Source organism: Tamandua tetradactyla, chromosome 23 (assembly GCF_023851605.1).
Source record: "Tamandua tetradactyla isolate mTamTet1 chromosome 23, mTamTet1.pri, whole genome shotgun sequence".
In the NCBI taxonomy this organism is placed as follows: Eukaryota; Metazoa; Chordata; class Mammalia; order Pilosa; family Myrmecophagidae; genus Tamandua; species Tamandua tetradactyla.
The window spans coordinates 19,852,314-19,874,408 of NC_135349.1; the positions used below are offsets into that span (position 1 = coordinate 19,852,314).

At 41.2% G+C, this 22,095-nt stretch overlaps 1 protein-coding gene across 32 annotated transcripts in view; it reads right to left on the bottom strand.

The window, feature by feature from the left end:
• LOC143667178 (inositol polyphosphate-5-phosphatase A-like) overlaps window positions 1-22,095 on the bottom strand; it is a 73,926-nt gene that overhangs the window by 12,591 nt on the left and 39,240 nt on the right. For 19 of the 32 annotated variants that reach the window (XR_013167909.1, XR_013167914.1, XR_013167917.1 and 16 more), the window contains 6 exons: window positions 20,790-20,956; window positions 19,767-19,823; window positions 10,267-10,395; window positions 5,826-5,936; window positions 4,105-4,245; window positions 20-129 (listed from right to left, as the gene is read on the bottom strand). Coding sequence is in view for 5 of the 32 variants with exons in the window: in XM_077141109.1 (XP_076997224.1) it covers window positions 19,770-19,823; window positions 20,790-20,956 (221 nt within the window). In the remaining 27 variants the exon portion in view is untranslated. Of the gene's footprint in view, window positions 1-19; window positions 130-4,104; window positions 4,246-5,579; window positions 5,937-10,266; window positions 10,396-19,766; window positions 19,824-20,789; window positions 20,957-22,095 lie in introns of those variants that run through there. The other 13 variants (XR_013167926.1, XM_077141104.1, XM_077141108.1 and 10 more) reach the window with 11 other exon arrangements.

Sequence of the window (22,095 nt, forward strand, 5' to 3'; positions counted from 1 at the left end):
CTGAACATGTTCCACCTACCAGCCCCTGGGTGGTGTGCTGATGTAAGCCCGGACAAGCCTGGACCATCTGGCTGAATCTAATTTTGTTTCCTTGAGAGAGATCCTGAAGGTCTCTGAGGCTTCTCCTCTCTAAAATAAGAATAACAATACTTTTTTCACATCATTATGAGAAATTATGAGATGATAAATTAGAGGCCACTCTTTGGCCCATGTTAGGGCTAGCAGCAAAGGTGGGTTAGGAATATAAGCCCAATAAGTATAATTATGTCCCTGTCCTTCAGCAATTAAAATTATATGTCCTATAATATACATTACCCATTTATTACTATTTTCCCCCAGCTCAACATGTCTGGGTTTTATTCTCTTCGAGGGAATCCAAATCAAGGTTCCATCACCTGTAATGATAACAGCAAATCCCCTACCCACACCTTTATCATGCCTGGTTTCCATAGATCATCCTTAACATCTTTCCAATACATCAGCTGCAGCTGCAGTTCTGTTTGAGTCATATCACTTTTCTTTTCCAAATTACTAAAATGTTGTTCTGCAGGAGTCTGTGATGAAATATCATAAATGTTTAAAAAATTTAAAGTAAACAGTGCTTTTGCTAATTGATCTTTTGGTGTACTTATTTTCACAACATCATCCTCCTGATCTCCCCCTTTTTGTTTTATGAGCATAGACTTTAGCGTCCTGTTTGTTCACTCAATAATATTGCCCAGAGGGATTATGTAGAATTCCTGATATGAATATTATGAAAAGCAGTATAAAATTTATGAAATTGCTTTCCTGTATAAGCAGGACCATTGTCCATTTTAATAGATTGAGGGCATCCCATAACAGCAAAAGCATTAAATAAATGTGATCGAATTTGACAGAAATGTTCTCCAGATTGTGCAGTAGCCCAGATGAAATGAGAACAGGTATCTATGATAACACGTACATACTGCATGTTACCAAAATGTGAAATATGAGTACCATTCATTTGCCATAATTCATTTGCTTTTTTGACCTCAAGGATTAACCCCGGATGTAAATGGGAGTGCATTTAAAGGTTCACTTGTTGGACAAGTTTTAATAATGTTCTGAGCTTGCTGCTTAGATAAAGATAGAAATTTCTTTTGCAGCCCTTTGCTATTAATATGAGTTAATTTGTGAAACGTGGGAAACAAATACCTTACAAGAGTATTTGTTTGCTGATTTTGTAATGATAAAGACCTTTAAGATTAGTATGAGCTCTTATATCCATGATAAAAAGAGGAATAATTCGACTTCTGACTAGTATTTGTAAAATGTAAAAACAATTGGTACAATTCATCTCTTTCAAACAAAGAAACTGTCTCAATGTGAGTAACTGTTTGGCAGACATACTTAGAATTAGAAACAATATTAAGAGATTGTGGAAAATTCTGCAATATTTGAATTACAGCTGCTAATTCAGTGCACTGGGCTGAGATATAAGGTGTTTTCCAACTTTTGTTTTCCCCTGGGGTGATATATGCAGCCTGCCCATTATTATTACCATTAGTAAAGATGGTAATGGCTCTTTCTAGCAGGGAAGCCTGATCTATTTTAGGCAAAACCCATTCTGTTCTTTTTAGAAGTTGTAAAAGTTTGTTTGTTTATTTATTTATTTATTTTTAAAAAAATTTCAACGAACAAAAACATTTCTAGCATATCATTATTCTGTTCTCTATATATAATCAGTAATTCATAATATCATCATATAGTTGCATATTCATCATCATGATTAAGAAATTGTAAAAGTTTTGATATTGGCAAATGATTATCCATTTGTCCTTTAAAATCACTTAATGCTATTTGCCAAGAGGTACTGAAGACAGACTTTGAACCTCTTCTTTTGTGAGGTTAATACACTATTAGGATTAGGATTGTGACCTTTTAATTGATATTTTTGGTGACCTTTGGCTATTAAAGAAATGATTTTTTGCAAATACATATTTAAACGTTTTTCTCGATTGTTTAGTTAGAAAGATCCATTGTAAAACACCATTTTGCCAAAATAGGCCTGTGGGAGATTGCAAGGTAAAGAAAATAATAAAATCAACAGGCTTTTCTAAATCTATTTAAACAAGCTGTCCTTCTTGAATGCATTGTTCAATCAACTTTAATTCTTGTCCAGTCGCAGTTGTTAACTGCCTTTTGCTTAATAAATCAGAATCACCTTGTAAAATATCAAACAAGTTCTGTAACATATAATTAGGAATCCTTAAAGTGGCAGGTAGCAAAAATGAAAGCAGAGTGTCAATAATGACATGTACCTATAGTAAATGACCAGATTTTGTAAAATGAATTGATTAGATTGATTGAAAATGAATGCAGAAATGAGGATTTTTTATAATTGGTTGTGAATTTTTGCTAATTTTAAATTTGGTGCATGCAGTTTTTATGATATTTTCCCACAATACTGGGCAAATTCCAATTTGCTTACAAGACTGGGCCCAGTTAGGTCCTCTGGGAACTGGCTAGGGACCAAGAGGTGCTTCCTGGGACCTAAATATCTTTAGTAATGTACACCTCTTGTAGGAGGATAGCCAGTCCTCCCAGCTAGAGTGCACATTTTAATTGTTTCTTACCAAGGTCATGTGATAGCAACATCAGTTGCATGTAATGGCAACATCAAGTGAACAGAACAGACTCTGCAAGTATATTTTTTCCTTGCATTCAGCCCTCAAATTTGATCTGCTCCCAACATAAGTCATGATTATTTTGGGATAAATTTAATTTATACTTATGTAGTTTATATAAACACTGGATAAAGCATTAAAATATTTTGGCTTAAAGGAATTTAGGTATTTATATGATTTGAATATTATTTAGCCAGTAATAGATTCATTTATAGCAGTATTACTTAGATTAACAGATTAAGCCACCTGCTTTGGGGCTAGAAAAGAAATGGTATCTTGCCAGTATAATGATATCCAGGAGAAAATCAGTATTTTTATACAGATAATGACATGATAAAAGTTAACGTAAGTTATTTTGATAAAACACAGACTCTGCTTTTTACACTGATTATCTAGAAAATTTTTTAAATATCTTTTCATTAGAACAGACTAAGAGTCCAAGAAAACATTGTCATTTTAGACTCATTAAATCTTTCTAGATTTTGACTATAATTTCTATTTTTATAACCCCTCAGCAATTATTATATTAGTTCAGGCTTTGTCCTACATTTTTCTCATTTTGTAACAGTTATTCATTTTATCTTAAGATAAAACTATTCTCTTTTTCCTATTAATAAAAAAACATCTTTTATATTTTTCATACTTAAGTCATTATTTTAAACAAATATTTTGCCACACATAATTACCATCAAAATTAGATTTGTTAGAATAAGGTTAAATACTTAAAATACTTTAGTTAATACATATTTGAAACATCAATATATAGTTTTTAACAAGAATTTTCAGTTTTAAAGTTCTGATAATATACTTCCTTTTCAAATATGAATAGGAGCTAAACTCATGGCCAGTTTCCAAATTGCTATTTGTCAAGGGTCTAAGCTAACAAAAGGAGATGGGGCTGCCATTCCCATTCATTGTCACAAGATTTTATTTGTAGCATTGGTATAAATTTCAGTAGAATAATTATTTAGATTAAACCAAGGTAACTTAACAGAACACTTTGAGTCAGAACTACAATCCTGAATTGCATACCCCTTAGGGGACCAATCTGTTACAATTCCATACGAACCATAAATGAGTACTGACACTTGTTCTGCATTGTTCCTATTGAATATTTTCTGACTCAGGTTTAAATGAATTTTTATATGAAGGCAGATCATTAAGAACAAGCTCAGAAATTAATTTTCTTTTGTTCTGCTAAAGGTATGGTTAAGAAGCAATCTTTTAAATCTATCATAATAATAGAAAACATTATGGCCTTGACGCTGAAACCAATAACAATGCTTCTGTATGAAAGAAAAGAGCTCTACTGACTCTGAAGTCTTCATTGAGACCCCTGTAGTTTCTAACAATATTTTCAACACTCAAATATACTTCTCCATTCGCCCGCTATGATTTCCCATTACCCTGATGCTACAAGAAAATTAAAATTACTTTAAACTTCAAAAAGACTTACAAAAATGACCTAGGTCTGCTCCTGTGGTGAATACTCAGCATGTAGAGACACTCAATTTCCTTGGATATTTTAACACGAAAGTGGAGTAGTCCCTTCTTAGAGTCCCTTTGTGGTCACCATCTGTTGGCCACGGTTATGACCCTAAGGAATGTTAAAGTAAAACGAGAGAGACTGGGATCACGGGGTCTGAAGTTTAGCAGTAAAGACTACAGACAAATTTATTCTTAACTAGTTCCTGCTATATGTTTACATGACTAAAAGCATGCATACATTTTGTGGTAAAATAGAATGCCTACTTTTCAGTATATTACTCCCTACATACAAGAGAGTTAACAAGACCTTGGGGCTTAAGAAAAAATATTTTCTCCCTCTCACACTGTCCTCCAAGTAAGCAGATAACAGTCTCCACAGTTACTGCCAATGCCACTCTGAAGCCAGTCACTCCCAATAAATTCCATAGGTTTTCTATTAACCCTTGGCTCCTACAGGTCTCTTTCCAGTGTCATGATAGCCCTGGGTTAAGCACAGGTGTGACACATAGTTTTGCTGTTCTGTAGCAGGTAAACTGATGATCTGGTCATTGTAGAGGGTTCAGAGAGAGCAAGGAGAGTCCTGTCAGCCTTCCCCCCACAGCAGGTGGCATGCTCATCCTACAAGGCAAAGCTGCTACTCCATTACCTTTGTATGCTTGTGTTTTCTAACACTGGCCAGACTTCCACCACTTCTCTTTCCTGAAAATAGAGACCTGATTTCCTGAAGTGGATGAAGTGGTATGAGATCCCTCATTCCTCTGACCCTCTGAGTGAAATTGAGTAGGAAGTAGAAGTGTTCTCAGAAACATATAGAAAAGTGGGAAAGAAATGGTTGTCCTTGATTGTATTTGCTGCAAGAGGGTAAAAATACATTATATGGTTTGGATGAGTAAGTAACCACTCCTACCTACTCTGTGAGGCCGCTCTGCAGCAGACACGTGGCCCTGAAGGGAGAATCCCTGCTGAAGGGCCCAGAGTCTCTTTGGAATGTCCACTACCTGTCAGGGGTGTGGCTCAGCCAGGAGAAAGAGCTGCCACCACTTAGCCACACCAACCCAATAAACAATACCACAAGGAAGAGAGTGTCTATAACACTGATATGCTCAGTGGGATATGAAGGCGTCAGGCCTTGGGATGTTTAACTTGTGACTTCAGAAGAGAGAAAAGAAGTGACCACCTCTTTCCAATTTCAAAATATTTTTGGACCTTCAATAAACACAGCAGCTATATAAACTTCTAAAATAAAGATCGAAATAGGTAGTTCCTTACAGAAAAGTACATCTAACTGTTTTGGTTCATTTTTAAACAAATGCCAAAATCTTAAAACCTAAAAGTCCAGAAGCTAACAGCTTCTTAAGTATTGTTGCCCATTAGATTTTTTTCAACATCTGAACGGGCATCCAGATTGCTAAAAATAGTTATGAACCTCTTAACAGTCCCCAATAAAAACTTGGATTTTCCATTTAATCCCATGCTGACTAGGAATTCAATGAGTAGTTGTAGTTTTACAGAATTCTCTTCCAATAGCATCATTATTCATTCTTTAAAATTCAGTGTTATCTAGCCTAACACATGATTGAAACAAGAAAATGTGCTTTATATCTTTGGAGATACATGGTGGTCTATTGGGCCAGCTGCTGACAATCTATCATCCAGGAGGAGAAGCACAGTGTGCAAAGCTTCTGCCACCTTCGACAGCTCACTTCCTTCTTCAAACTGATCCATGAGAGTCTTCAGGCTTTGTGCAGTCCCCATGATAATTTCGTGAAGCAGGTTACTCTTTTGCCACCGTTGGAACATCTGCAAATTTAGAAATGAAAATACTAGTTCTTATAATAACAAATTTAAAACAATCATAGTTTGTTAAAAAATATTAACAGATGATGCTAGACCATAGATGATTTTGTCAGTTGATGGACTGAAACATCTGTTAACAATCACATTCTGATTTCATTTCTACTTAGAAATTAGTTACAAATTATAACATTTTCATTGATCCCCTATTTCTCTTGTTCTTTTCCCCATTGCTATTCCCAAAAGAGAAAGTACCCATATGCATTTCTTTAAAAATGAAATATAATCTTAAAACTAAGCAATTAGACTATGATGACATGGGTAGGATAACCAGACTATATTTGCATTCTTTAAACTATATCTCATAATTAGTATGCAGGTACTAAAATCCATTTTATGCAAAGGACTTGGGGAGGGTAATAATAAAGGCAATTAGCATTGTGGCTTATCATCAGCATTACACTAAACTAGGTCATTAATGCCAAAAGTGTACCTCAGGGAAAGACATGATGTGCATTTATATGTGCTAAATAATCCTAAACTAACCATGCATTCAATTTCCCCAGTACTGCACAAAGCAAAAGGTATCCACAGACCATTTCAATGCTGGTCATTTTACTGCAGGACAAATTTAGTGCTATCATGTTAACATGACACTGTAGTTTTTACCAATGTTTTATCCACTATTTTGGATTTTGACCTTTATCCATGACACATATTAGGGGGAAATAAAGATATGTTCTCTGGGAAAAAAACATGCAAGGTGAATGAGAAGAAATGATCAGGTGGACTTCTAGTTCATACATCTTCCACCTAAAAAACAAAGTTTTGAGCAAGCCAAAACTGGGTACTTTAGATCATCAGTCATATAACTATATGGAGTACTCTGTGAGTGCTCTGTGCTGCATGAGCATTTCTGGTTAAGACCCATTATGTACCTTCCAATCACAATCACTGTTGTGCACCACATGTCTTGTTACTACTGAAGTGAGGGGAAAGGGGAATATTGTTCAGAGGTGTCAAAATCTCTCCATCAAATGTCCAAGGCATCAAAATAGCCCAGGTAGAAATCTCACATACAGATAGATGGTGGTTCTAGGAGGCTCTTGGTTGCCAGGAATTTTTTAAAACCAAATACTTGGAGCAGATGAAGATGGACTTTTTGGTCCAACTGGCATTCAGAAACTCATGGATTGAGGCCAGGGGCTGTACAAACAGGACGGCTGCACCTAAGACCCAGGGTGTGGGGAGTCCAAGTCCTTTCCCTGGAAAGGAGGTAAAATCACACAATTGAAAGACTTGGGGGTGAAGGGAATGGATTGCATGTTCATAAAAACATGGCATGCAACAGTGAAGAATGGTTAATATTGGCTGATGCCTGTTTGTAGATTTGGGACAAGCTGACGGCACAGATGAGGTAGTCTTCAGCTTCTGTCCACTGGAGGGGCCGTCTCCAGGGTGACCTTCATTTCGTTCTCAGATACACTAGACAAGACTGAACACACCATCTGCTCTAAGAACTATCTGTTGGAATCTGGCAAGAATATTAAAAATATGTCAAAGTGAAGTTTTTTCCTACAGTGTTTCTCTTCTAAGAATAATTCCACAATGTTGCAAAAGAAAAATGCTCTGGAATTTGCTGGGTTGAAGAGGTAGAAGTCTGATGGGTTAGAAGTGTTGTTTAGACATTTTGTGTGAATTTACCTTGACTTGAGACTTTCGGAGTTAAAGAAGAAAATTACAGTTTCCAGGATAGCTCAGAGGTAAAAAGAACTGACTCTTCAAGTCCACGGCCAAGGAGGGCACGACATTTATCAATTCTCACACAAGTGCCAAAAGAAAGCATGGAAAGCAATCCCTGTTTAAGCTATACTTTGTACTAAAAGAATTGCTTTACCTGGAAATTTTTCTTTTCTAATTATCAAAACTGGAGGAAATTGGAAGGACTCAAATTGGCGTTCTGAGTTAGAAATGGTTTTTGACATCTGTGGATGAAATCACCTTTATTACCATAAACAACATCCATAAGCAGTTTCTCTGATACAGTTCCATAAAAATGTATGTCTGTGTCAGAATGGGCCACATCCTCCTATTACATAGTTTTACAATAACTGTGGTGGTGCCTTTCAGAAATTCAATTCATGGCAATTATCAAAAAGTACTGAGAACCCATAAATTAACTTTCTATGTTCCTTTAATATCCAGATTTAAACGAGTCACATGTGACTAACAAAACCACAAGTCCGCTTATTTGCTTTGTTCATTTGTTTTTCTGAGTTAAAGAAAATTCTCAGCAAATACAATATACTAGGCACTGGAGATGTAAGAAAAATAAAGCTTAGTCCCTGCCCTTAGGAAACTCACAGGCCAGTAACAGGAAGACATATGGAGAGTCATCTCCATCCCTGGGGATTCTTCTAACAGGGAAGAATAGAGGAGACAGGTCATGACAGAGGTCGTGGGTTAGAACAGGCTCTTGATGGATGCATCTGCTTTCTTCTTTTTATTTTTTATTTTTGCGTGGGCAGGCACTGGGAATTGAACCTGGATCTTTGGCATGGCAGGTGAGAACTCTGCCTGCTGAGCAACTGTGGCCCACCCATGAATCGGCTTTCTGTCAGGAAGTGGAAGAAGGAAAGGACAGAGGTAGCACTGCAGAAATACCAGGCAGGATAGGAGAGGGTCACATTCAGGAAGTAGACGTAACTGCAGGGCAGAGCCCAAGGGACAGTGGCCAGGGAGTTGGGAAAGGGACTCATGTGGTTCAGTAGGCAGAGTAATGATCCTAGAAGATATCCACATCCTAACAGAATAGGGATCATTCATTAGCTGGATCTAAAACAGGGAGCTTGTTCTGCTTTATCTAGTGGGTACAATGAAATCACATAAGGTTCTCACAGTGAGAAACACTTGTACAACCACTGTATGCTTTAAAGATGAAGGAAACCCAGCATCAAGGAATGTGGATGGCTTCTAGAAACTAGACAATGCTAGGAAACAGACTGTCCCCTGGAACCTCCTGAAGGAATGCAGTTCTGCCGCCATCTTGATTTTAGCCCAGTGAGACCCAGTTTGGAACCCTCAACCAAGAAAATAAATACGTATTGTTTGAAGCCAAAAAACATGTGGTAATGTGCTATGGGGAAACTAATCATCATGGTGTCTGATTTCTAAGGACTCCTGAGCAATTTCTAGAGCATTCCTACAAGTATTTGCCAACAATTGTCCTTTTAGTTCTAACCTAGAAATATTTACCTTTGGAAGATAAAAGTTGCATACAGCTTCACTCAAGCTACATTTGAAAACAATAAGAAAATAGGGTCATAGAGTATAAAGTAAATTGCGGTAAAAGTCAGCCAGCAGGGTTTGCATAGGCCACCTATAACAGCACCTGCGAGAAGGGTCAGGGATCACAGTTAAAAGTCCTACAGAAGGTGGATGGCAAATAAAATCAGGCGAAGGTTGCCAGGTGTGAGACAAGAAGCATAAAGCTGCTTCTATCGCAGCCAAGCATGACAGCTACCTGGAACGGTCTTATGTAATGCCATGCCCAGCCCTGGGAACAAGCAGGTTGTGTGACTATGGGCTGGGCTCAGAAGTCAGGTCCAGTGCATCAGGTCTACATGGTCTCAGACAAGGTAAACAAGATCTCCAGGGACCGTGTACTGGAGATAAGTCGGGGGAAGGGAGCAACCAGGAGTCCAGAGGTAGAAAGCAACAGCTTACACAAAAGCAGTGACCGCATTTATCCATTGAAAGCACTAACAGGAAGTGCTGGGTAGTTGGAACTCAGGAAGGAATATGCAAAATCCAAGAGAATCTTCCCGAGGGTCTTGCATTTGGCCTGGCACATGCCCTGAGCATGGACCAAGCTCCCAAAAGAAAATGGACCCTTCCCAAACCTTCAGTAGCTCAAGCATGACCTACAAACTGCCTAGACAGGCACTCACCCTGGAGGTGGGGGTCTAGAGGAGGTTCCAGTGGATACAGAGTAGAAAGATGGGCTGGTCTTAGATGCTGTACCATCCAAAGCAGAAGTGCTTATTCATACACCAAGTAAAGAAAGGGAACGGTGCCTGTACGTCTTCTCCCAGAGCCTCTGAGATAGCAGCAGGGAACTGGGTCCTGCAAACCCAAACCCCTTAGTTTACCCAGTTTGGAAAATGAGGATCGGCTGTCTGAGCAGGCCCAGCTCTCCTCCAGAACCTATACCATCTCCCATGTCCAACCTCTCCATGGCCGGACTATCCATGGCCACAGTTCACCTGTCTTTATATATCCTTCTAGAGTCACTCACGATGAGAACACAAACCATGTGAGAAGCAAATTTCTGTACCTCCTTTATTTCAGCCAAGTAATTCAGGGTTTGTTCCGAATGAAGGTCTTCAAAATGAAATCGGGACTTCCGGAGAATATGGCGGCGTAGTAAGACGCGCGGTTCTCAGTTCCTCCTCCAGAACAGCTACTAGAGAAGTAGAAATGATTCAGAACAGCTCCCGGAGCCACGACAGAGACCAAGAAGACAGTGTACCCCATTCTGGAATGGGTGACTGGCTGGGAGAACCCGCTCCGGTGAGATCGCCGAGGGGTGGGGCTTCCCCGGGCCGGGGTGGCAAGCAGCGGAAGTCCCTCCCTCCCTCCTTCCCGGGCTGGCTGGGAGAACTGGACAGGTGGTCCCCTTCAGCCGCGGCGGCTGGCACCCCCCCCACGCACAACCCCCAGGACCAGCTAGAGGAATTGGATCGGAGAGCCCCAAGCTGTGGAGAACGGTGTCCAGGATCCATTCCAAACACGGGGCTTCCTGGTCCAGCTGGGAACGGTGGATAGACACTTCCCCAAGCCACGGCGGCTGGCGCCCCCCCCCACCATGCTTGGCGCCCCGGGCCGGCTGGGAAATTTGAACAGGCATTCCCCCAAGCTGCGGAGGCTGCGACGTCCGTGCGCGTGGATCCCCGGGCCAGTTGGGAGATTCGGATTGGCACTCCCCCAAGCCGCTTCGGCTGGCCATGCCCCCCTACAGCGAGAGTTTTCCAAAGTTAAAGGACCCACAGCATCTTTTACTGCTGGGACCCGCAGACAGATGAGAGGCACGAGCGCCACCTACTGGGCAGTATAAGAAAAACAGAGTCCAGAGATTTCACAGAAAAATATTTCACCCTGCGAGGTCTTACACCAAGGGAAATCTGATTAAATGCCCAGACACCAGCAGAAGGTAACGGATCACGCTCAGAAAATTGAAAATATGGCCCAGTCAAAGGAACAAACTGATAGTTCAAATGAGATACAGGTGTTGAGACAACTAATATTGATTTTACAAACAAATGGAAAACCTCTTCAAAAAGCAAATCGATAAATTGAGGGAGGACATGAAGAAGACATGGGCTGAACAAAAAGAAGAAATAGAAAAACTGAAAAAACAAATCACAGAACTTATGGGGGTGAAGGACAAAGTAGAAAAGTTGGAAAAAACAATGGATACCTACAATGGTAGATTTAAAGAGACAGAAGCTAGAATTAGTGAATTGGAGGATGGAACATCTGAATTCCAAAAAGAAACAGAAACTATAGGGAAAAGAATGGAAAAATTTGAACAGGGGATCAGGGAATTGAATGACAATATGAAGCGCACAAATATATGTGTTGTGGGTGCCCCAGAAGGAGAAGAGAAGGGAAAAGGAGGAGAAAAACTAATAGAAGAAATTATCACCGAAAATTTCTCAACTCTTATGAAAGATCTAAAATTACAGATCCAAGAAGTGCAGCGCACCCCAAAGAGAATAGACCCAAATAGGTGTTCTCCAATACACTTACTACTTAGAATGTCAGAGGTCAAAGAGAAAGAGAGGATCTTGAAAGCAGCAAGAGAAAAACAATCCATCACATACAAGGGAAACCCAATAAGACTATGTGTAGATTTCTCAGCAGAAACCATGGAAGCTAGAAGACAGTGGGATGACATATTTAAATTACTAAAAGAGAAAACCTGCCAACCAAGACTCCTATATCCAGCAAAATTGCCCTTCAAAAAATGAGGGAGAAATTAAAACATTCTCAGACAAAAAGGCACTGAGAGAATTTGTGACCAAGAGACCAGCTCTGCAAGAAACACTAAAGGGAGCACTAGAGTCAGAACCAAAAAGGCAGAAGAGAGAGGTATGGAGAAGAGTGTAGAAAGAAGGAAAGTCAGATATGATATATATAATACAAAAGGCAAAATGGTAGAGGAAAATATTATCCAAACAGTAATAACACTAAACGTTAATGGACTGAATTTCCCAATCAAAAGACATAGACTGGAAGAATGGATTAAAAAACAGGATTCTTCTATATGCTGTCTACAGGAAACACATCTTAGACCCAAAGATAAACATAGGTTGAAAGTGAAAGGTTGGGAAAAGATATTTCATGCAAATAACAACCAGAAAAGACCAGGAGTAGCTATACTAATATCCAACAAATTAGATTTCAAATGTAAAACAGTTAAAAGAGACAAAGAAGGACACTATATACTAATAGAAGGAACAATTAAACAAGAAGACATAACAATCATAAATATTTATGCACCGAACCAGAATGCCCCAAAATACGTGAGGAATACACTGCAAACACTGAAAAGGGAAATAGACACATATACCATAATAGTTGGAGACTTCAATTCACCACTCTCATCAATAGACAGAACATCTAGACAGAGGATCAATAAAGAAATAGAGAATCTGAATATTACTATAAATGAGCTATACTTAACCGACATTTATAGGACATTACATTCCACAACAGCAGGATACACCTTTTTCTCAAGTACTCATGGATCATTCTCAAAGATAGACCATATGCTGGGTCACAAAGCAAGTCTTAACAAATTTAAAAAGATTGAAATCATACACAACACTTTCTCGGATCATAAAGGAATGAAGTTGGAAATCAATAATAGACAGAGTGCCAGAAAATTCACAAATATGTGGAGGCTCAACAACACACTCTTAAACAACGAGTGGGTCAAAGAAGAAATCCAAGAGAAATTAGTAAATACCTCGAGGTGAATGAAAACAAAAACATAACATATCAAAACCTATGGGACGCAGCAAAGGCAGTGCTAAGAGGGAAATTTATTGCCCTAAATGCCTATATCAGAAAAGAAGAAAAGGCAAAAATTCAGGAACTAACTGTCCACTTGGAAGAACTGGAGAAAGAACAGCAAACTAACCCCAAAGCAAGCAAAAGGAAAGAAATAACAAAGATTAGAGTAGAAATAAATGAAATTGAAAACATGAAAACAATAGAGAAAATCAATAAGACCAGAAGTTGGTTCTATGAAAAAATCAATAAGATTGATGGGCCCTTAGCAAGATTGACAAAAAGAAGAAGAAAGAGGATGCAAATAAATAAGATCAGAAATGGAAGAGGAGACATAACCACTGACCTCACAGAAATAAAGGAGGTAATAACAGGATAGTATGAACAACTTTACGCTAATAAATACAACAATTTAGATGAAATGGACGGGTTCCTGGAAAGACATGAACAACCAACTTTGACTCAAGAAGACATAGATGACCTCAACAAACCAATCACAAGTAAAGAAATTGAATCAGTCATTCAAAAGCTTCCTAAAAAGAAAAGTCCAGGACCAGACGGCTTCACATGTGAATTTTATCAAACATTCTAGAAAGAATTAGTACCAACTCTCCTCAAACTCTTCAAAATAATCGAAGCAGAGGGAAAGCTACCTAATTCATTCTATGAAGTCAACATCACCCTCATACCAAAACCAGGCAAAGATATTACAAAAAAAGAAAACTACAGGACGATCTCTCTAATGAATATAGATGCAAAAATCCTCAACAAAATTCTAGCAAATCAAATCCAACAACACATTAAAAGAATTATACATCATGACCAAGTAGGATTCATCCCAGCTATGCAAGGATGGTTCAACATAAGAAAATCAATTAATGTAATACACCATATCAACAAATCAAAGCAGAAAAATCACATGATCATCTCAATTGATGCAGAGAAGGCATTTGACAAGACTCAACATCCTTTCCTGTTGAAAACACTTCAAAAGATAGGAATACAAGGCAACTTCCTTAAAATGATAGAGGGAATATATGAAAAACCCACAGCTAATATCCTCAATGGGGAAAAATGGAAACTTTCCCCCTAAGATCAGGAACAAGACAAGGATTTCCATTATCACCACTATTATTCAACATCGTGTTGGAGGTTCTAGCCAGAGCAATTAGACAAGAAAAAGAAATACAAGGCATCAAAATTGGAAAGGAAGAAGTAAAACTATCACTGTTTGCAGATGATATGATACTATACATCGAAAACCCAGAAAAATCCACAACAAAACTACTAGAGCTAATAAATGAGTACAGCAAAGTAGCAGGTTACAAGATTAACATTCAAAAATCTGTAGCATTTCTATACACTAGCAATGAACAAGCTGATGGGAAAATCAAGAAACGAATCCCATTTACAATCGCAACTAAAAGAATAAAATACCTAGGAATAAATTTAACTAAAGAGACAAAAATCCTATACAAAGAAAACTACAAAAAACTGTTAAAAGAAATCACAGAAGACCTAAATAGATAGAAGGGCATACCGTGTTCATGGATTGGAAGACTAAATATAGTTAAGATGTCAATCCTACCTAAATTGATTTACAGATTCAATGCAATACCAATCAAAATCCCAACAACTTATTTTTCAGAAATAGAAAAACCAATAAGCAAATTTATCTGGAAGGGCAGGGTGCCCCGAATTGCTAAAAGTTTCTTGAGGAAAAAAAATGAAGCTGGAGGTCTCACGCTGCCAGACTTTAAGGCATATTATGAAGCCACAGTGGTCAAAACAGCATGGTATTGGCATAAAGATAGATATATCGACTAATGGAATCGAATAGAGTGCTCAGATATAGGCCCTCTCATCTATGGACATTTGATCTTTGATAAGGTAGTCAAGCCAACTCACCTGGGACAGAACAGTCTCTTCAATAAATGGTGCCTAGAGAACTGGATATCCATATGCAAAAGAATGAAAGAAGACCCGTATCTCACACCCTATACAAAAGTTAACTCAAAATGGATCAAAGATCTAAACATTAGGTCTAAGACCATAAAACAGTTAGAGGAAAATGAAGGGAGATATCTTATGAAACTTACAATTGGAGGCGGTTTTATGGACCTTAAACCTAAAGCAAGAGCACTGAAGAAATAAATAAATAAATGGGAGCTCCTCAAAATTAAACACTTTTGTGCATCAAAGAACTTCATCAAGAAAGTAGAAAGATAGCCTACACAATGGGAGACAATATTTGGAAACGACATATCAGATAAAGGTCTAGTATCCAGAATTTATAAAGAGATTGTCCAACTCAACAACAAAAAGACAGCCAACCCAATTACAAAACGGGAAAAAGACTTGAAAAGACACCTCTCAGAAGAGGAAGTACAAATGGCCAAAAGACACATGAAGAGATGCTCAATGTCCCTGGCCATTAGAGAAATGCAAATCAAAACCACAATGAGATATCATCTCACACCCACCAGAATGGCCATTATCAACAAAACCAAGAATGACAAGTGCTGGAGAGGATGCAGAGAAAGAGGCACACTTATCCACTGTTGGTGGGAATGTCAAATGGTGCAACCACTGTGGAAGGCAGTTTGGCGATTCCTCAAAAAACTGAATATAGGATTGCCATATGACCCAGCAATACCATTGCTAGGTATCTACTCAAAGGACTTAAGGGCAAAGACACAAACGGACATTTGCACACCAATGTTAATAGCAGCGTTATTTACAATTGCAAAGAGATGGAAACAGCCAAAATGTCCATCAACAGACGAGTGGCTAAACAAACTGTGGTATATACATATGGTGGAATATTATGCAGCTTTAAGACAGGATAAACTTATGAAGCATGTAATAACATGGATGGACCTAGAGAACATTATGCTGAGTGAGTCTAGCCAAAAACTAAAGGACAAATACTGTATGGTCCCATGGATGTGAACCGACATTCGAGAATAAACTTGAAATATGTCATTGGTAACAGAGACCAACAGGACTTAGAAACAGGGTAAGATAATGGGTAATTGGAGCTGAAGGGATACAGACTGTGCAACAGGACTAGATACAAAAACTCTAAAATGGACAGCACAATAATACCTAATTGTAAAGTAATCATGTTAAAACACTGAATGAAGCTGCATCTGAGCTATAGGTATTTCTTTTGTTTGTCTGTTTGTTTGTGTCTTTTTTTTTTTACTATTATTATTATTTTTATTTTTTTCTCTATATTAACATTCTATATCTTTTTCTGTTGTTTTGCTAGTTCTTTTTCTAAATCGATGCAAATGTACTACGAAATGATGATCATGCATCTATGTTATGATGTTAAGAATTACTGATTGCATTTGTAGAATGGAATGATTTCTAAATGTTGTGTTAATTTCTGTTTTTTCTTTAATTAATAAAAAAAAATGAAATCAGGATTTCAGATCAGACTGGACCTTCTGTGAATCCCACACCATTTGCTGCAGGGATACGTGGTATTCTTACTCTAGGAAACAACAAGTTTTTATACTGTCAGTTATTTTAGTATTTTTATATGCCTAAAGTAATTCAGAAAATAATGCTACATTCATTTTCCGTTTTTTTTTTAGGTGCATGGTCCAGGAATCAAACCCAGGTCTCCCACATGGAAGGTGAGCATTCTACCCCTGAACCACCTGTGCACCCCATCTTCATTTTTAAAAGAAAAGAAAACGATGACCAGTTATCATTGGGAATTCAAATAGGAGAAGAGAACAGAAGATAATACTTGATGCCACTGAATGTGGTGAGATGGCACACATTTCACACTTCCTATTATAAATTATTACAATGTCTCCAGAGAGTTGTTTCATATCTTTCAAGAGGTTTATGTAACTCAAATCATTCAACCCCAATAATTTCAAGTCTACAAATCCATCCCAAGAAACATAATCAAATACATGAAAAAAAGGAGCATGCAAAGAAAGATGTTACTGCATTGGTTATCATGATTCAATACTGAAAACCAGTTAAGTGCCTAGCAACAGGAAAACAGATATATTATAGTCATAGCATAAAGTACTATGGGATCATTAAAGTACTATTTCCAAAGACTAGTTAAACTTATAGGAAAATGTTCTCTTAACAGAGGGAATGAAGATATAAACCTTAAAACTCCCCAATTAAACCAGCAATACCATATATAGGTGGCACCCCCAAACTATAAGCCCAATATCCCCAATATCTGACAAAAAATCCCTGGGGAGTGTGCTTAGTGATTGCAAATGTAATAGCATAAATTCCAAGGTGACCCTTCATCTAAAAATCCAGCAACAAGATTATTGGAGATCCCAATTCAACAACAATTTACTGAGTTCCTAAACTTGCCAGACCCTATGAAACCAAATCACACACTATCTCACCTGATCCTTAAATTAATCCCAGGAGATCTGTAGGAAAGGCAGAATCAAGCCATTTATAAAGAGGAACCATGTCAAAGATTTCAGGCATGTATTGACGAGAGGGTGGATCCTAGAAATTCAAGAATCCTAGCTTCCAGTCTGATATTACCTGCATGGTATCATGGGGAAAAGAGACTGATTCTAAGATAACAATGAACATTTACTGCATATAAAGGATGCAAGAGGCCCTAGTTTAAACATTTCCCTTGTCAGGCCATGGTCCTCGAACAACATGACAAGGTGGATACATTATTATTTCCTGTCTAAGAGAGGAAATAGACATTTTGTGCACTTAACATAACACTTCTGTCTTATGCCAGGGTTCAAGCCCAGGCAATCTGAACCCCAAGCCTGAATTCTACCAGTGCCTTGCTCTCAGAAGGTATCGGAATTATCCCCAGAGTTCCAGGAAGGAGAGAAAGCAACATAACATCAGGACCATGAAACAGGTTTAAAACTATAAAATAAGTCATCAAAAAAACTAAAAGTAAATTATTTTCTGAAATCCACTGCTTAATAGCAGAACTCAGAAAAAACAGATGAAACATTTCAATGAATAACATGATTGAGCCAACTTACCCAAAGCCAGTGACACAATAACCCATTCCTTTCCCTTCCTACACTGTAATATGCTCATTTCACAAAAGAATTATTCGTGGAGATGAAAAATTAAGGCAATTTTTAGTTGCCTCTAGAAGTATATTCTGTAATTGAATTCCTTAGCTCTGACTCACTGGCAAGTTAAGAGAAAATAGCTTATTTTAATTGTATTCTTTGCTGTATTTACATTAACAGTTGTATGGTAAATCAGTTGTTGTAATTTGGGTTGATGTACAAAAACTTGAGCTTCCAAATAGGATTGTTTAAACTGAGATCACAGGGCAAATTTCAGTGAGGTATTCTACCTTTGGGTCTATGTAAGACTTTTGAGCTGGGGAATAGTAGTACCCTTGGATCTGAACTGACATGAAAAGCAACTTAAACATGAATGACCTACCTACTGGTATCCCTATTATAGGACACACAAAGAAACTCTTCCTCCTCACGGATATCTTCTCTAGGTTAAGTCACAAAGAACAGGAGGAACCGGGCAGGGAGTAATGGGGTTGGATGGTGCCATGTTAAATTGCTCCATGGAACAGAAAAAATAAATCCAATGGAGTTCAAGAACAGTAGCACTGTAGTTAGGGGCCAGGGAAGGACTCGACCAAATCACGCCCAGGGAGTCACGCCTGTCCTGAGGGCCACGGCAGAAAGGCCCTCCAGGGGAGGTGCAAGTGAGTCCAGAGGCTTCCTGGACCCTCCGGAGGCCTGACACTGTCCAAGCTGCACGATGCCAGACCCATCTCTGTGTCATGTGTGGACCCAGGTTTCAAGATGGGTGTCTTTGGGGAGCACTCCTCCCTGACGCCGGGAATCCCCAGGCTCAGCCCAGCCCACGGCTCCCAGGGGCACATGAGCACATAACTGTGACCTGAAGGCCAGCTGGTAGAGGCCTCCCAATTAATTGGGATCCACCCTGGCAACCACAAGTGTGCAGATCTTGCTTCCCTATGGACGGGTCTCGACACACTCACAGCCCCGTGTTGAAGCCACATCGCCATCACTGCTCCTGCATGGCTGCAGTCATGGGGCCTGACATGCACAGGTGCTAACACCGAGCATCGCTGCTGACACCACTGGTACATTGTGAGTGCGACAGGACCCACCCTCATGTGGCATTGTGGTGGGTACAGCAGGAGGGCACTAAGCAGGAGGCATGATGCAATGGTAGGAAGTAGGAGACCCTGCAAGCAAGAGAGAGCATCGGTGGGAGAAGGCTGGGGCAACGGAGCGTGCAGAGGCCCCGGGCAGGTGGGCAGGACAGAGCGGCTGTGCCAGTGAGTCTCAAGGGCCTGTGAGAGGCAGCAGCCTCTATCTTCCAGGTCCTGGGGGGAATTGTAGCATCAGTGTCACAGCAGCAGGGACACAGTCTCCCCAGGGCAGCAGGACAGCAGACACCAGGGCCTGGGTCTTACTGTCTGAGTCCTTGAATGCCCCACAATGTTGGTTAGGGCTTGGTGTGTGGCACAGCGTGTTCTCAGTGGCCCTCCAGGGCACACCAGTTTCCACTCCTTGACCCTTTTCTAGATACAAAGCTAATGTTCTATTTCCCATGGTTGGAGAATGGAATTGGAGACTCTTAAAACTCACTGGCAATTCATAATAGAATCCAAACAGAAATGTTCTTGGGGTGCGGATTCACCAAACATTGCAGGAGACCCAGCACGTTTAACGTTGCAACACAGAAACCGAACAGTACAGCCCATGGCCCTGTGCTCACCCACTAGGAGGTCACGGCCTTCCTGACGGTCTGTGGCCTCTGCTCTCTGCCAGGACCCTGTGGGACAGAGATAACCTCTCAGGCAGCCACAAGAAGGAGTCAGGGCCTTGGGAGGCTGGGCCACCGGGTAAAGAGCAGTCCCCACCCGGGACACGCAACCTGTCCTTCTCCTGCAAGTCCTCCTTGGCTCCATGAACCTTCCAGGACAGCTTCTACCCAGGCCAGGCCAGTACCAATCTCGCCACCTGGGGAGCTCGCCAGCCCATGACTTCAGACAGCTACATCCCCAGGACACCCATCTGGCTGCTCGACCTGACTCACCCATGAGCTCCGCACAGGTGGACCACTGCTTCATGCTGGGGATAACAGGTACTTGCACTTAATCCACAGATGGAGGATGTGGGCCCTCCCACACCCAACACTACTCAGCCTCTGGGGACTCAGCCATGAACCCAAACACATTCCCTGAGCACAACACCCCAGAAGAGTGGAAGAGCAGCAAGGGCTGCTCCAGATCCTTTGGCCAGCAGCCTTCCTGACCACAGGACACCATGGTAGAGGTTACATGGAGGTGCGGGGTGTCCATGTATTTCCTGCGAGGAAGTGTCCCAGGGACAGCACAAGAATGGGCTCTGGGGTAGGAGCATTCAGGTTATTTCAATAACTGCACAGGAGTCAGCAGTGGCTGGGACCAAGGACCAAGCTGGGACCAGAGATGCTCTGGGGGAGGGAGCCCAGGCTGGGAGGATGCTGAAAACATTATTATGCTATGGGGGGTTTCTCAGGGAAATGAGAGCCACAAGAGACTCTGAGCTGGGGAACAGAGGGCAGGTCAGGGCTCGCTGCTGCCAGGTGGGGGCCAAGCAGGCCAGCATGGGGGCCAAGGCCCACGTGCAGTGCCATCTTGGAGACCCAACCACCAGGCTGGATGGGTGTCAGGGCTTCTGCTCCAACTGACCCCAAGCCCAGCTGATCCATGCAGCCCCACCTCGGAAAGAGACCCCGCTGACCACCACTCCTCACCTTCACCATCATCATCCCCTCAAGCCAGCAGTGAAGCCCACCGGATGCACTGACTGAAAGCAAGTGAAGCGACACAGATCTCTCTCCAGGCTCCTTGTAACAGATGAGAGCTGGATGGACTGACTGACTTGGGCTGCACAGGCCTGGGCTGAGCAAACACAGACTGCCTGCAGGGGAGAGGAGGCAGCAGCAGCTAACACTTAGGTGCTGTCCACATGCAGTGCTGTCCACGTGCAGTGCTGTCCACACCTGACACAGTTCATACCCCACCCTGTCCTAAGAACCCAGCACTGTCCTCAGCACCCAGCGCTGTTCTAAGCACCCAGCACTGTCCACACCCCATGATGTCCTGAGCACTCAAATGCTGTGCACACACCCAGCACTGTCCAAGCACTTGGCCCTGTCCACACTTCAAGCTGTCCACTCCCTGGCACTGTCCACACCCAGTGCTGTCCCGGGCAGGCCCACCATGCACACGGCCTCACCTAAACCAACCAAAGCTGTGGCTGACAAAGCGCAGTCATATCACTGAGCTCAGGTTCTCACCCCAAGGCCTAGACAAGTGCCAATTTGGCCTCCCTCCATAACCTGATAAAAAGCCACGCAAGGGAACATGCAGGAGTACATGGAGGCTGGGCTGGGCCCGATACCCAGCCCAGAGGGGACGGCAGCCCCAGGAGGACCTGGTCAGCTCTGCAGACCCAGTCACCCAGGCCGCACAGTCTCCCCAACCCTGGGGCCCTTCCCTCCTTGATACCCCCTAAAAGATCTTCCTTTCTCCCCAATTCGGCCTCCCAGCCTCATCTTCCTGAGGACCAGCTGGCTATTCAGTACAGAGTCCTGAAAGGGAAAGCTCCCTCTTTCCCCAGGACATCGGCCCCAAGTGGGCCCCTGGCCTGGCCACCTCAGGGCACTTGATGGTGCCTTGTGGCAGGGATCCCAACACGTGCCCTGGGAAACATGAGAACACAGCTCCTCAGAGTGGGCTCCCACGTGACCACATGGCATTCACATTTCAATGAAGGCAGCTTGGACAGAATTCCCCAACTCTCTACCTACAGATGAGCCTGAATTGCTGGCCCACACCCCAGTGGGGGCAAGTACCCCTGGGAACCCCAGGACAGACCCGCTGCTCACATAAGATGGAACTGCAGTGGGACCCCTGCCGAGGCTGACCCACCCTTGGAGTTGTGCTGTGTCAAGGCTGAGACTCACATCTGGGGGCACCACAGGCAGAGTCACAGCCCTCACAGGCCAAACGGAAGCCCACGAGGCAGCACAGTCTGTGGGCAGGGGGCTTACCCTG